Source organism: Cuculus canorus, chromosome Z (assembly GCF_017976375.1).
Source record: "Cuculus canorus isolate bCucCan1 chromosome Z, bCucCan1.pri, whole genome shotgun sequence".
Classification (NCBI taxonomy): domain Eukaryota; kingdom Metazoa; phylum Chordata; class Aves; order Cuculiformes; family Cuculidae; genus Cuculus; species Cuculus canorus.
In genome coordinates, this window is record NC_071441.1 from 42,186,213 (window position 1) to 42,202,253 (window position 16,041).

The 16,041-nt window shown below is 38.8% G+C and overlaps 1 protein-coding gene across 2 annotated transcripts in view; it reads left to right on the forward strand.

Annotated features, from left to right (window-relative positions):
* The window catches only part of SLC44A1 (solute carrier family 44 member 1), a 73,242-nt gene that overhangs the window by 33,154 nt on the left and 24,047 nt on the right, over positions 1-16,041 (forward strand). For both annotated transcript variants that reach the window (XM_054053696.1, XM_054053693.1), the window contains exon 5: positions 12,401-12,494. In XM_054053696.1, coding sequence (XP_053909671.1) covers positions 12,401-12,494 — 94 coding nt within the window. The remainder of the gene's footprint in view (positions 1-12,400; positions 12,495-16,041) is intronic.

A 16,041-nucleotide genomic window follows, 5' to 3' on the forward strand; every position in this document is an offset into this window, starting at 1 on the left:
AAATTTAAAACAGTTTGAGGAAATTTCAGAGGTTTTCAGCTATTCACATGGGAGTGTTTTGTCCTAAACTTTCATACTTAATCTTTTAAAATGCTGCAGTAAGATTTATTTGCAAGATACTTGGCTAATGATGAGCCTATCTGGGTGTCCTTCTTCAAAGCAGTGAAGCTGATTGCTTTTCATAGAAGGAAATGAAATGTTGATTTCTGTACTGGTACAAGTTAGATGAGTACTTCTGATTTGAAAGCAGAGGGAGTTGAGGTGGCACTAGGACACTGTTCATGCCCTCTCTCTGCATTCTGCCTGCACACCTGGGCGTTTGACAGCCTGCACCAGGGAGCTGAACTATCACATCACATTACAGCATGCGTGGAGCTGAACAGACAGCTGTGTCAGCACAGTGCAACAGGTCGTCAGAGAATGGCAGCTTCATTGTTATAAAAAGTTGTCAAATACAAGCCCATAGTGAAACTAGCCAATATCTACATTTTTACACTTTACCCCCTCTCTGTGCATGCTGTGGTTTTTTACAGTTAATGCACGCTATTTATTTGTTGGTGTGAAGTCAAGGTTGGTAGTAGTAGTTTCTTAAGTACCTCTTGAAATAATTAAATGCAGCCATGCCTTCTTTTTCAACAAACATCGTGCCTATGTTTGTAAGTTATCTCTTACTATTATTAACTGTGCCTGTTCAGTGTAACTATCTTTTAAAGCTCACCAAAAATCACTCCTTCCAAAATATGCTGTGCCTTGTCCTCATGAGTCTCCATTCTAACTGTATCTCCCTTAGTGTTTTATATTTTAAAACATTAAGGTAAAAGATTTTTTAAAAAATTAATATCACAGCCAATTGTTTCTCTTTATAGAAGCCTCGTCAGAAGTATGAAACCTGGTGTTACAGCAGAATGAAACCATTAATTAGTGGAATTCATGATTTTCATTGTATGGTATTAGGTTTACCAAAACCAGGTCCTAAACTAGACTGAGCTTTCCTTTTGAAGATGAACTCTGTGCAAGACTGGAATCACGCAGTTCAGGGAAATATTGTCATCCTCCTGGTTATGTTTCTGCTCAAATGTTCACTAACCTGGACAGGTTCCAAAAAGTGATGATTTGCAGGAAATGAGGAGTTTAGATATTGACCACCTTAGATTTTGCATAAGGTGAGTAAAAGTTCAAGAAGAATTCAGCCTTACAATAGAGTAAGAACAATTAATTAATGCCACAACTATAGCACCAGTAAACAGGATCATTTTTCTGAGAGCCATTTTGTAACTATAATAGTGGGTTTAAATTAATGAATACTAGGATTATGTTTGGCAATGTGTGTCAAGTGACCATAGACTCCACTGTAAAAAGGATAAAAGAGAATCAGAGGACTTTGCAATTGCTATGTTTGTGATGATACCTAGTTAGAATTTAGAGTTCAGCTATCAAGTTCTGAAGGAGAGCAAGACGTATATGTCTGATTTCTTGTGGTAATCAGTGCTGGATTTTCCCAGGCTTGCGATTATAACACTTAAGAAAAACACCTTACTGTTTTAAATACATGGGTAGAGAATGCAGTCAACTCTTAATTTTACTCTGCTGAGCCTTTCTGAAAGCTTTCACTCTTCCTGCAAACTGGAAATACCAATTGTGCTGGAGATAAGCTCTGTATGGGTTGTTGCACGTGCATTTGAAAAGTTAAACATTTTCACCTGGCTCACATGTCATCCCTGAAATCACCTTAGTTGTCCATGCACCTTGGAATTCTTTTGTAAATTATGGTTTTTGTGCCTCAGCACATGAAGAGGTAGTATGGTAGGTTCAAATAAAGGGTATTTTTAATGTAAACACCTTTATCAAAAGATGTGACATAGCGAAACGTACTACAATGTCCTTATATTGATTAATACTTTATCAATACTAGGTACAATCTTCCAGCTACCTTAGCATTTATAGCATATTTCCCAAAGAGGAGTGGGCATTTGATTGCCTGTACACAACTTGACAGAGCTGCCAACCTTAAGATTGAGAGCAGTTATGGCAGAGCTCTTAATAGTATTAGCTTGTATTTTTCTGTAAGTAAGATTACAAGTATTATAAGTATTTATATTTATTATAAGTATTTAGGGCAGAGAAAATGGTTGAGGCATGAAGATCATTTCATGACAAAGTAGCCTTTTGGCTTCCTGAATCGGTAATGATGCATATGTTATTCTGCTGTAATTTGGGAAAAGGAGCTGATTTGGTGAAATGCTGCACCATTTCAGGACAGTAACTTCACTTCCACCCCAGCCCCACTTGCTTTATTATGGTTGAGTCTTGCATTAGTGGTACATTCCTGTCTAAGAATAGAAGATCGTCCCTCTCAAAGCCTGGCTGATTTTAGGAAAACAAGAAAGTGCACTCCTTTAATCTGTTCGGAGTAATTAACACCCAGAACAGTGAGAACCAGTTGAGACCGTTTACAGGAGGAGAAAAAAAGGGAAGGAAAAAGCTGGGCAGTTGAGCACCCAGATCTTCAGCCAGTACAAAGGTACAAGGACTGTTCTGGGGCAAACCCTGGAGATGATGAAGAAGGTTGCAGCATTGGCTGAGAACCACGTTCTAATGCTGTTCTCACACAGCCAGCTCTACAAATTTTGTAGAACTATGGATTGGACACAATTGAGAATGTTGTTTATTGCCTCCTGCTGTTCTCCCCAAGATTTTCTCCCCCAGCAGAACACCTCAGGCAGGGAGTACTTGGGATTCAATGTTTTTGTTGGTCTTGGCATTGAAAAATGGTGTATTTTGAGTAATGTGACTAAATTCCAAGAAGCTGATGGATACTTCAAAACTTTATGTCCATGAAATATTGAAGTGCTGTTTTTAAGGAGTTGCCAAAGCATTTTGAAATATCCTTGAAGAGGCAATTAATATATAACTGTGCCAAATGAAAATGATGTGTTATTATTAAAAAGAGACACTAAACAGGTGGCCATGATTTCTGTCATGTTAATTTAGTGATTAATATACTGACTGGCCATTGTGGGAACTAATAATCCTACCTATTGTGTAAACAACTGGATGCAGATTTAAGAACCTAGAATGAAATTTCTATTTTATAATATGTTGTCAGATGTCTTAGTTGTCAGGATTGTGTAGCTAGCCCAGGGTAGTTGAGGTTTGGGTGAACTTGGAGCCAGAAGTAAAGCTACATTAAGTCAGCTGCAGAGACTGGCCTGAAAGAAATCAATAGAGGAAATCAGTCTGACTAAGTCAGAGCAGGTCATCTCTCTGAGATATGGCAAAGAGCCATAGGGGAAGCAAAAAGGATTTTTCTTTTGTCTGAAGATAATGACATCTTTGTGTGTAGTAATCAAAGTGTTTGCAGTTACTGTTGATACTTGCCTTAGAAATAGTTACATTGATTGCTGCCAGCCTCTGATGTTTTTCTTCCACTCTGGTTCCCCGCACACGCTTCGGTTTTGGTTAAACTGTGCTGGTTAAAACTTAGCTGTTTGCTCATGATTTTCCTGAAGCCTGCTGTACCATATAAGTTATAGTCATCCTGTAGTTAAATAGATTGTGCACCACTTCTTCTTTAGGAATGTAGTTATGTCGATTTTGAGTGTCATTTTTTGAGTGGCTGGAATAAAAGTATACTGTGACTGGTTTTGGAACGTGCGATCATCCACTGCTACTTTACCTTGTTATCAGAACTTCCCATCAAGGTTTACTTGTGTTGGAAATGGATTGATCTTCTAGTCATAATGAAACTGTTTTCACAACTGAAAGTGGCTGCAAGTGGAGTCCTCCAGTAACATTGTGTTGTTTTATTGATTACATTAATAAACCATATGGAAAGCTGGCGGAACAGTGAGGTAGTAAATCTTGCTGCGGGTACTGAATTGTTTAGAATTACATGAAAATGTCTTGTACTAGTTGCAGTCAAATAAAATGTCAAATGGATAGGAATGCCTGCAGCAACAGAGGGATGGGAAACAGTCATTGTTATGTGTTTAGCATTTTATTTTAAACTGATTATAGCGACCTTCCAGTACCTGAAGGTAGCCTACAGGAAAGCTGGAGAGGGGCTATTCATAAAGACTTGTGGGGATAGGACCAGGGAGAACAGGTATAAACTGGAGAGGGGCAGATTTAGTCTAGACATTGGGAAGAATTTCTTCACTATGAAGGTTCTGGAAACTGGCACAGGTTGCCCAGGGAGGTTGTGGATGCCCCATCCCTAGAGATGTTCAAGGGCAGGTTGGATGGGGCCTTGGGCAGCCTGATTTAGTGGTATGTTTCTGTCCATGGCAGGGGGGGTTGGACTAGATGATCTTTAGGGTCTCTTCCAACCCTAACTATTCTATGATTATGGCTTCTTGGGAAAGAGGTTGTGAAGCTGCTGAGGCTAGCGAGAGGATAAGGTGCAGGCATAGGTGTGTTTTGAAAGTGTAACATTTATTAATTGTGAAGAGAAAAAAGTAGAGACTGTATTTTGTGTAAACTCATTTGCCTCTGTTGGCATCATAAAGGCTGTATTCTGGTCCTTCCTTGACATAGAGTCTTTTCTTAATTTTTTTTAAACTTATATGCACACTGAGAAGGAGAACAAGGATGATGACAAGAAAAGACCAATTATTCTTCGCCTGGAAGAGAAAACGTATCAGGAAGAGTAAGGTTGTTTAAAGGAGGAATAGCATAGAGAAAGTTAAAAAAAATAATATTCCTTGATGTCATAACCTGAGTAATATGAAAGTAGAGGTCAAAAATAAAATTGCTAGGCATCAAGGAGACGGATATTTTTTCCACAGGAGTTATGATTAATTTACAAAATTTATAGCATGAGGATGTTTTAGATTCCAAATGATAAACTGTTACAATAATAATGTTTGGATATTTAATAAAAGGTTAGTATTGAAGTATATCCTTGAGCTGATCCTTGAGCTGTGAGTGACGTAGAGGTAAAGATATTGTAGGGGAGACATCTTCTACTGGACTTGATGGAGTTTTGATTCCAGAATAGCTGATTTTATTTAGCAATGAAGGAGATATGAGTGGAGGAATGGGTAAATTAATATTTGTTTTCACTTTCTGAATTGTTCATAAGAATAGGCAGTAGAGAAGGTGATAGTCAGGGCTTTTAATTACAGCTCAAAGTACATTTATATGAGTTCTGAGTCTAGGATTTTTTTCTTTTACATACAGTTAGTAGTAACAGCAACTGTGCTTAATTATCCCAGTAGTTCTCTTTGTGGTCTACAATTCTGGAGATATTTAAAGATCTAAGTAGTGGGTTTTTGTGGTGGATTTTTCTTGGGACATTATTGCAGGCAATGGAGAATAATTACTTTCATGTCAGTCCTACATTTATTTATAAAACTTATAATTTCTCCTGCTCTCTGATGCTCACTCTTAAAGAAGTGATGGTATGTCTCTCTGCAACAACTAGAAGTTTAGATATGTACAACCCTTACTTTCCATCCTTTAAAACACACACTATGCTTTGGAAGTCACCAGTTAATGGATCTGGAGAATAAAGCTTGTGTTCTTCACTAAGAACAAATTCTGTCGTATTAATCTGGGAAGTGCTGACGACGTGTTCTGTCTTATGTTTTCTTGCTCATCTCAAGGCATGATTATTTTTCTAGCCTCTACTAGGACTCAGAAGTTAGGTTTAGATGTTAAGATTCATCTCTTTGTTTGGCTTTCTGCCTCTTATTTCAGCACCATTTGCGAAAGATGTAGCTGAAGTGTTTAGGCATGTTTGTACTGGCCTCTGATGCTTCTAGATTAACTGCTACTTCAGACCATATGCAAATCAATGGCTAAGCAGCTGAGTTCTTGTTTTGTCATTCATTCCAGCTCTGATGCTGATCTGTGTGCAGCTAAAAGCTACTTTGTTCCTGAATGAAGCATGAAATGTGAACTTGTCTGCTTCTGTAATGTTTTTGTTGTTCTAAAAATGTGTAGGCAAATAGAAAATTTATACAAGCCTAAACTTCATGTATTCTTAGTTCTTGTTTACTGAGTAGAATAACTTTCTATAGTTGTAAACAAGAGTATAATTACAAATATCAGACCTAGCAGACAAAGAGTGAAGGAAGTGTGGTAACCATCAGTGTATTTCCTTCCATGGTGGCCTGAACTTTTTTCCACTTGGCGGGAGTTCGTGGAGAGAGGGTCTTATTATTAATCCCCATAGGAATGCTTTTTCTAAGGTCACGGAGCCTTGTTCTCTGTTACTGGCAGAATTTAGCAATGGATAGTAACTTAACACCGTCAGTGGAAGTAGTGCTTGGCATCCTGTCTGTTTTGTGTTTTTTGGCAATGGAACTTGCAGCAGAATTCCCTGAAGACGCATGAGCCAGTGTCTTAAGCTTCCGCTTTTTTGTGCTGTATTGCTAATCCATAATATGCTAATTTAACATGCAATTTTTAGTCATGTACCAAATTGTCCCGTTGTGTGTCGCTTTGGAGCAGTGGTGTGTTTCACATTATGAGTTTAGAGCTGAGAGATTTCAACAGGTAGATTTGAGGCAAGCTCTAGAGTGAGAAAAGTAGAATTTGGTCTTCGTGAGAGTCTGAGAGCCTTGCTGTTCCTACATACCAGTAAAATCCACCTCTTTTGATATCCAGCTGTCAATACCTCTAGCTTGTATCACATGGGTTACTCAAGCATAATCAACTATGCGTCATGTATTCGTGGTAGCTGCGTTTAAATTGCTGACACTTACTCATAAAATACACAGAACCCAACAGGAATTAGCACTGGGCTGAAAGTACAGAACCCAGTAATTAAACAGTCTCACTCCTAAGATTCCTGCCTGTTTCATAGAATCATAAAATGGTTTGGGTTGGAAAGGATTTTAAAGTTCGTCCAGTTCCAACATCCCTGCCACAGTCAGAGACATGTCCCGCTAGATCAGGCTGCTCAAGGCCATATCCAGCCTGGCCTTGAACACCTCCAGGCATGGGGCATCCACAGCTTCCCTGGGTGACCTGTGCCAGTGCCTCATCCCTCTCACAGTAAAAAATTTCTTGCTAATGTCTAATGTAAATCTTCCCTCTTTCAACTTGAAACCATTACTTCTTCTCCTGTCTGTGCAGTCCTTGATAAAGAGCCCCTCCCTAGCTTTCCTGCAGGCCGCTTTTAAGTACCTGTAGGCTGCTGTAGGGTCTCCCCAGAGTCTTCTCTTCTCCAAGCTAAACAAGCCAAGCCTGTCCCTATATGGGAGGTGCTCCGGCCCTTTTATCATCTTTGCGGCCCTCCACTGGACTCGCTGTAGCAGATCCATATCCTTCCTGTGTTGAGGACTTCAGAACTGAACTTAGTACTCACAAGAGCCAAGTAGAGGGACAGAATCCCCTCCCTCAACCTGCTGGTCACACTTTTAATTTCTGTACCTGTGATTACCTGGAGTTTGATTCCTGTGTTGGAGGACATATGTTACTAATGGATTAATGGATTGGTGCTTGAGAAGGAGAGAGAATGCTTAAAATGGAACAAGGTGTTGATTGTTTTAACTATAATCTCCACTTTGTCATATGGCCTTTTAGAAGTCAATTATGTCACAAACGCGCACAATGCATGCATAGTGTCAGTCAGGCTAAGAACAATGAGACCATTCATGGAAAATCATATCAATTACCTTATCAAAACTGTGGGTTCTAGTCTCAAGCTGTGAGACCTATGAAAAGGAGTATTTGGAGCTGCTTAGAGCTATGCTTAAAGTAAACAGAATATACTTTTAACGTGACTGTTGTGTTCCTGGTGCCGAAGCTGTCCCAGGCATCTCTGCATAGTTCTGTATTTTTCTGCTTGAATCCTTGACTCTGAATATGAGTCCATGTTTTCAGATCTCTGAGTCCTTGTTTTAGTTCTTGCTAACAGGGTTGTTAGATGAGTAGGCACTGCTGAGCAGCTCAGAAGGGGATCCAGAACCCCTGGGGTGATTTCCACTGTTATCATTCAGACAGTATTAATGTCAGTGGTTTCCTCTGTGGGCTGGTCCTCTCAGTGGTTGATTTAGGAAGTCTTACCATTTGTCAAGCTGTAAACTGTGATATTTATAGTGATGCTTATGTAGCAAGAGTTTTGTGTGTTTATTTCCAACACAGCAAATACAGGAAGAGAAGCTGTACCAGAGCTCTGGTCTCGAAAAGTAGTTTTATCTAGTCACCTTAGATTAGTAAGGATCTTCCACTTCACTGTCTGTACTGCTGCGGAAGGCAGAGGGTTATGTGGTGGTGGTGTGTGTACTGTGTTCTCTGAGCACCTGGACCTTTAATAATTTGTCTTCTCAGTTGAAAGAATCTTTGAAGTAAGAGTTTGGTCCCCTGGTTTTCTTCTGACTTTCTACAGCATCTTTACGTAATTTGTGCTAAATGTAGCTGGTTTTAGGAATGCAAGAGATAATTGCTGTTTAGCTTTTCACTAATCCAAACCTAGCCAAAACAGAAAGAAGGCTTTTGAAGGAAATGGTGGCTGTCGTGCCTTTGGCTAGCTTAAGGTTGAAAGGAGGATTTGTCTTTTGAGGTATTTTGCTCCAGCCATCACCTCAAAATATTCCAGCAGCTGAAGCAACTGTGTTCATGGAGAACAGACCGTGGAACAGAGGCTGTATTGTGTCTCCAGGATACCACTTTGCAGGTAAAAGCACTGAATATAGCACTGTGGGGCCTGGAAAACTCTGTGTGGTCATCAGTAGCCCAGCAACTGTTGCTCTGCATAGCTTAGAAATATTTCTCTTTAAACTCATGTTTGGATCTCAAATCCAATCCTTGTAGGACAGTTTGATGTCATTTGCTTAATGATTACTCTGTAAGACATATGTGCATTACTGTAGGAAGGAAAGGATCTATTACTTCAATGATGTTTTAAGTTTGTTCTTTTAAGTCTACCCATAATGGTTTTGAAACATTTGCAATGTAATAATTTAAGAAAATAATACTGTCTTTAGTAAACTAATTATCTAAGCAAGGTAGATAAGTCAGATTCTTCTTTAAACTTTTGCAGTTCTTGCAAACTCAAACAGCAATAATGAGACTGGCAGTGCTAAGACAGTTTCTACTAACCCAGAAAAACTAGTATGAAAGGTTTGGCAAAGCAGTGTATTCTTCCTACTCTCACCTTACAAATTCAAACTTTTATTGATGCACAGGGTCGCTTTTGTTAAGAAATCAGTTTAGGTTTGATGTAAAATTATACATTACTCAAGCACACGTTTGGCTTGTAAAATTCTCCTATGTAGTATTAGAGAAGTTGGAAGGCTTTTCAAAATATAAAGAAAGAAGTATGGGAATAGTAGAAATTTATTCTGCCTAATTATATAGGACAAAAGGACAAATAAATCTTACAGTCATTATTTCAGCTATTGGATGTTAGTTTCTTTAGATGTAGCGTGGTTAATGTCCCATGTCTGACAAGCTCCATGAAAATGTTTTTTCTGCTTGGCTGGGAGTCTGAAGAAGTATGCTGTGTGAGGTAGACAACTGGAGGGATGAGATCCAAAGGAGCTCCAAGAGCAATTCCCGGGTAAGAGATGATAGTGGCAGCCAGTCATCTACTGCTCCATTGTATGGTAGAAGGGCACATGCCATTGGGCTCCAAAGGGGACTGGCAAGGTAGCTTCAGTTTCTTCCACAGCCAGGGCTTTTTGTAGGTGACCCTACTCTACAAGTCCTATTTGAGTGGCTTGTGACCTGTCTGCAGATCAGGATCTGGCATTTGGTTTTGCTTGTTTTGTGATCCAAACAGAAGGCTTTCAGATACAACTTGATGCAAACAGCCTACAACCACCTTCCCTGGCCATAGCAAATCCAAGCGTTTTTCTGTTCTGTCTGAACTGCTAGAAGTCACAGGGAGCATAGGCGTCAAGAGACCACCTGTGTCCCTTAGGCTTATTAAGTTGTGAGGGCCTCTGCATAAGACTTAAACTGTAGTTCAGCATTCGTAGCATTGAATGGCAAAATGACCGAGATGGCACCAAACGTTCTTTGTTTTGAATCTGTATGCAGTTGTCCACATACAGCCCTATAGAGCTTGTTCTCATCATAGAATCATAGAATAGAACCATAGAATGCTTTAGGCTGGTGAAGACCCTTAAGATCGAGTCCAACTGTAAACTTAACACTGCCGAGTCCGCCACTAAACTATGTCCCTAAATGCCACATCTACACATCTTTTAAATACCTCCAGGGATGGTGGTGACCCAGTCACTTCTCTGGGCAGCCTGTTTCAATGCTGGATAACCTGTTAGGTGAAGGATTTTTCCCTAATATCCAATCTAAACCTCCCCTAGTGCAACTTGGGGCTGGTTTGTCTTGTCCTATCATTTGTTACTTGGTAGAAGAGACCAACACCTACCTCACTACAACCTCCTTTCTGGTAGCTGTAGAGAGTGTTAAGGTCTCCCCTCAGACTTAAGCAATCCCAGTTCTCTCAGCTGTTCTTCATAAGACTTGTGCTCCAGACCCTTCAACAGCTTCGTTGCCCTCCCTTGCATGAACTCCAGCAGCTCAGTGTCTTCCTTATAGCTAGGGGCCTAAAACTGAACACAGAAATTGAGGTGTGGCCTCACTGGTGTCAAGTACAGGGGATGATCACTTCTCTACCCTTACCAGCCACGCTGCTTCTAATAGAAGCCAGGATGCTGTTGGCCTTCTTGGCCAAATGGGCACACTGCTGGCTCATAGCCAGCTGTCAACCATCTTAATAATTTAGCTTTTAGCCTTTATACAAAGTAAAATAAAAGAAATGTAAATATCTGCAATCTTCTGTTTCCTTATTTTAAGATAAACACATGACTCTCTTTACTACTTCTCCTCTATAAAATTCTGGGGTTGTTTGTAAATACACTTAATTGACAAGTTGGGGTTTTTATCTAAAAGAATAGATTAAAAAAATCTGCAGCAGTATAGAATCTTTTCTCCAAAAAGAACAGTAGTTACTCTTAGATGCTATGTTTACAACTACCATTTAAGGAAGACATTTTTCTGATGGCTGCTTATCTGATGCCATGTTTTCTACATAAGCAAGTAGAGGCATAAAGATTCATATAAAGAATATAATTGAAAATGGAGTTCAGATGTTTTACCTGATACCTTCTCTTTGCAGGACGTCTAGCTTTCTTCAGTGATGTGTTTGGTGTTTTGGACCTGACCCCAAAAAACCTAATTTGTAGAAGTAGCATTCTCAGACACTGCGTGGGATAGCCTGCTCAGATGCTCTCTGTCTTCTCTTTCAGTCTGTAAATAGAAGATGTCACTTCATAGAGATAGCAATGTCTCAATGATAAACAAGATTCCTGCAAATAATATTTCACAATTTCTACAAGTAATACTTATTTTTGGTGACACGCAGACCACGTTAGGGCTTTTAGTCAGAAGTCTTGGTTTAATTTGGTGAAAGGCTGTATGTATTATCCAGATCCAGTTTGTAGAACTCTCCACTACAAAGTATTTCTGGAGAGGTGACTTTCATAATGGAAAAAATTGAATATTTATAGGAATAATCAAGGTGTCCTCAGTTTAGTATGTGGGAAAAAAGGATGCTAAAGGCCATGTATTCAGACTCCTTGTGCTGAGGCATAAGTGATCTGTTAGCAAACAAGCTTGGGAAGAAACTAATCTTTAGATAGGCAGCTTATGCCCTTGGAGGCTTTCTTACCTCTTTGTCCAGTTTCGGGGAGACTTGGTGCTCCAATCAGATCTGGCAGTCGCTATATTCCTAGAAGCATTGACTCAGGTGCTCAATGACTTGATTATACACAAATGGGAAGAGATCTGTCTAGGTAATGTGCTTTCATTGGGCAAGTGTCAAGTACTAAGGAAACCTTAAATTATTTCTAAATTCTATTGCAGTCAATTTGATCTTTATTGTGCTGTACCAATTTGTTTATGGAGAGAGTTCGGCTTCACTGAAAGTTTTGAACATCTAGTGCAGAGCTTGTGTTGTTTTTCAGCCAGTTCTGTAACTGCAGCAAATTGGTTTCTTTATTCCTTTTCCTGAACTCTATAGACCAGTTTTATTTTGAAAACATAAAAATAACCCTGAAAAAACACTGGAGTATTTTCTTTCTGTAATGAATGTTGTCTTATGCAATATTAATGCACACAAAGCATTTTGAAGCACACAGAAGCAGGGGGGTTGACTTCAAAATGCTTTGTGTGCTCTTCTACACCGCATTGCAAAATAGCCTTTTCCACTCCAATACAAAAATGTTGGAAGACCCAAAGCTAGATGGCGAATATCATTCTGTTACATTGAAGTCTGTGTTGGGCTTTGTTCGCTGTTCCATTACAGGAGAAACTGTACCATAACTTTGTGGTAATAACATGAGAGCTGCAGAATCAGGATCTGTATCAGTTTTAATACTGTTTGCAAAGAATAGGAATAATTTTTTTTTTTTTCCCCCCTCAACAGGATCTGCTCTGTGTAGCTATGAACTAGAGCAATCAAAATACACTACAGACCCAAGGGCTGCCAAGCTGTGTCCTAAATTTCCTGTTCCAGAGAGGTAATATTAACCTCTTGTCTGACTGGGGGTGGGGGGGAGCAGAAATTTGTTTTGTTCATGACAGTTCTTTAGAAAATATGCAGCACATTTATTCTGTCTTACAGGTGGATCTTTTAGTGTATTATTGTGTTTAAAAGATGTTTTTAAAACATAGCAAAAGCATCTCTTAAAGAAAAAACCCAAACTACCCATCCATGTGTTGCTGAGACTATTGAGCTGGTATATTCTAGTTATCTTCTATCCATGTAAATGACACAGTATCAGCTGTTTTACTGCCTTTCGCTGTATAGCCAACTGCCTGTCAGCAGTTCAGATGAGAAGCAATTATGGAGCACGGTGGATCTTTGGGAGGAAAAAGGGTATACTGACAGGCTGCACTCTGCTGTGATCACTTCTTTTACCTTACCTCGGTCAGTCAGATTCAGACTGATTCATTTTTTGTTCTTTCAGTCTCCAAATGACTAATATGAGGATGGTCAAGTACCAAAAAGAAGACTGCAGTTTAAAAACAGATCAGTTTGAATTTTATCATTTAAAGTATTGTATTAGACTGCTTATTGTGAAGTAAGATAGGAAAGTTTATAGCTCCAGAAGCTATGTTAGCTGTGCTGGCTGGAACTGTGAACATCAGCATTGCTGAGAAAAGAAGTGTTGTGTTGTGCATACGCTTCTGTCAGTAATTCCACTTACTGAAGAAGAATCATGTTGTATTTTCTCAAAGTTCAGCTTCTCAAACATACTCCATAGTGCATTGAAAGGCAGAGCCTTTTTCTGTGCTCACTTTTCTGTTACTGTTTTACTAAATGTTATGATCGTGTCAGTTCTAAAACCTCTCGTTTTAAGACTCTCTTGTCTGCATGGCATCCTATCCAGTGAATAATTTTTTTTTATTTTTTTTTCAATTTCCCCTCAATAGATTAATATTCCATGCAGCTAACCAGCTGTTCTAGCTGTAATACAAAAACAAACCAGCATTTCACTGCCAGATTTTGCCAAAATTGTATTGACTTTTCTCACTGCGTTCCTATGTCATTCAGTCTGAATGACTGTAGCTTAACAGAAAATGAAAGTATAAAACATTGTGTCAGAGCTGTAAGGACACTATATAAATTCCTCATAAAAAATACCTCAAGAGTAATTTTTTAAAAGTTATTGTGAAGGTGATTTCCCCTGTTTTATTTGGTATGAATAAAATGTACAGTATGATTGTATATTTTTTGGATTGAAAAGTCAGAACTCAATGTCATAAGGCAAAGAGGGCCAATATTGTGTCTGTATGCTGCTCTGTTTTTCAGATTTTTATAGTTAAATTATTTGAGTAAATCTGTAATTTGGAGGCAGACAAAACCCAGTGCCCTGTAGGCTGAGACGTTCAGGGAGAACTTAACTAACACTCCTGTTCTCAGATTTGATCTGTCAAAGGTATGAACCATCATCTGATTCCCTCTAGGTCCATGAGTAGTATATGCTTGTGAGGACCGTCCCTTGGTGCTTTTCTGTTTGATGAGCAGGCTTCTTCATGCTCTTCAGTTGAGGCTTTAGCTCTCAATGGACTGTGATACTCCAACTTCAAGGCATTATGTCCAACTTTGACACAGCAGTGCAGGCTAGCAATGCAGCATGTGAAACGTTTCTTGCAGAAACCATGCCTAGCATATCTCAGCTTCCATAGAGCTTGACTTCGCTGTTTAGAGGATCCTAGAAGAAAATCTGTCCAGCTTTTCCCTGCAGCATTCATCAGATCAACCAGCTGTGCCAAGGGGCTGCCCTGTAGATTTTATAAAGAGCAGCTAGCAGTAGCATTCCAACCAGGCTCCTCACACAGAAGTTGCTTTATATGCCCAGGTGTAGTGGTGACAGGAAAAGTTCTCCTCTTAAATCTTTTACTTGAACAATCAGATGGGCCTCTTAGCTTCATTTGAGTATTGCTTTAAAAATATAATTTTTAACACCACCATCTACTGGCTTGAACTTTACTCACTCTTGTTTACGATTAAGCATCATGTTGTTATTCTCAGAAACTCGTAATTGCATTTCAGTGTGTAATATACCAAGTTATCATCAAGAGTCCATATAAAATAGCACAGGTCACAGAGAAAAGATCTACTATTGTATTTTTTATTCAACAAGACATTTTACCTTGGCTAGTTATTCAGTCAGACCCACTGAAACAGCAGCAGATCTCAAAAGCTGGATTCTCAGGAGTCCCATTTATGCAAGAATGCTTGGAGGAACCACTAACCTTATTTTTAAAATTTATTACAATGCAGTTAGAAATTAATTATTGCACTTGAAAATAGCTAACTTAAAGTGTGTATTGAAATTGGTATAAATTCAGGGATGTTTTATGTGTGACATAAATTCTGATGTGCAAAAAGCATGTTTTCCTGTGTTGACATGTATTTTGAGTAGTATTTTAATCCCATTAGTTCCCCTTTACAAAATTAATATTTTCATATTTGGGTGCAGAATGACAGTCCTTAGCCTACTCCTAATTCAAGATTTGACCCTGGTTAGTGATATGCTACATATTCCAAAAGAAAGGCTGTATTATAAGACACATTGTAATGTGTTGTAAGAGGATATGCAGGCTGCTTTTTAAATAGGGCAGGCATCATTATGGATTTAATTTGGTTTCTAGCAACTGTGACTAATTAACAATTGGTTTGCTGTGCTTAGCTGCTGTTTTCATCATTACCCAAAAGCAGACCATCAATATGAGTATCTCCAAATGTATTTACCTAGTCAGCACAGTAAGTTTAAAACCATATTATTTACAATCATCATTCACTTCAAATGAAAACCTAGGATCTACTAATTACCTAGATATGGCAGTTAATCGTAATTTCTTCCAAATTCTGTACAAAGTAGTTACGCACTGATGGTTTTCAGCATGTTGTCTCCCCAAAGACAGAACATCAATAGAAAGGATGTACATAAGGCAGCTGGTTTATTCAGTACATATTTAAAATGGTGGTTACAGTTTTGGAAAGTCTTGCGCTTAACAAATTTTTACGGAGTACAGAAAATTTCTGGTTTATAGGCCATTGCTGAAACAAAGAAACTGTAAGAGGTTATGTGCATTACTGCTACAATCTACTGAAATCTTTCAAGTTAGAAAGGAACTAGGGTGAAACAAATATAGAAGTTAGAAGAAAAGCCTGACTTAATATGGAAGACGTTTCTTTCATTGGATCCCATTACAGGAAAGAACATGTAATTCATGAAGCATGTGTCTGAAGTTTAGCTGGAAAGATTGATCAAAAGATATAATAGGCCACTTAGAGATCTGACATAGTTGATGAGTAAGAAAGACAGCTGTTTAATGGGAAACATTTTGAAGACAGAATTGCCTACTTTTAAAGTGATTTTTTTCCTTTCGTATTTTGCTCTTATGGACTCAATAAGAGGTTCTGCTGAGCATTCTATGAAGTTCAATGCGTAGCATCAGTATTTTGGGGGAGGATGCTTCCAAAACAGCTCGGGAATAGTGAAACAATATGGGCATCTTTGCTTGTTTTGCAAATAACGTAGTGCATAATTTTAA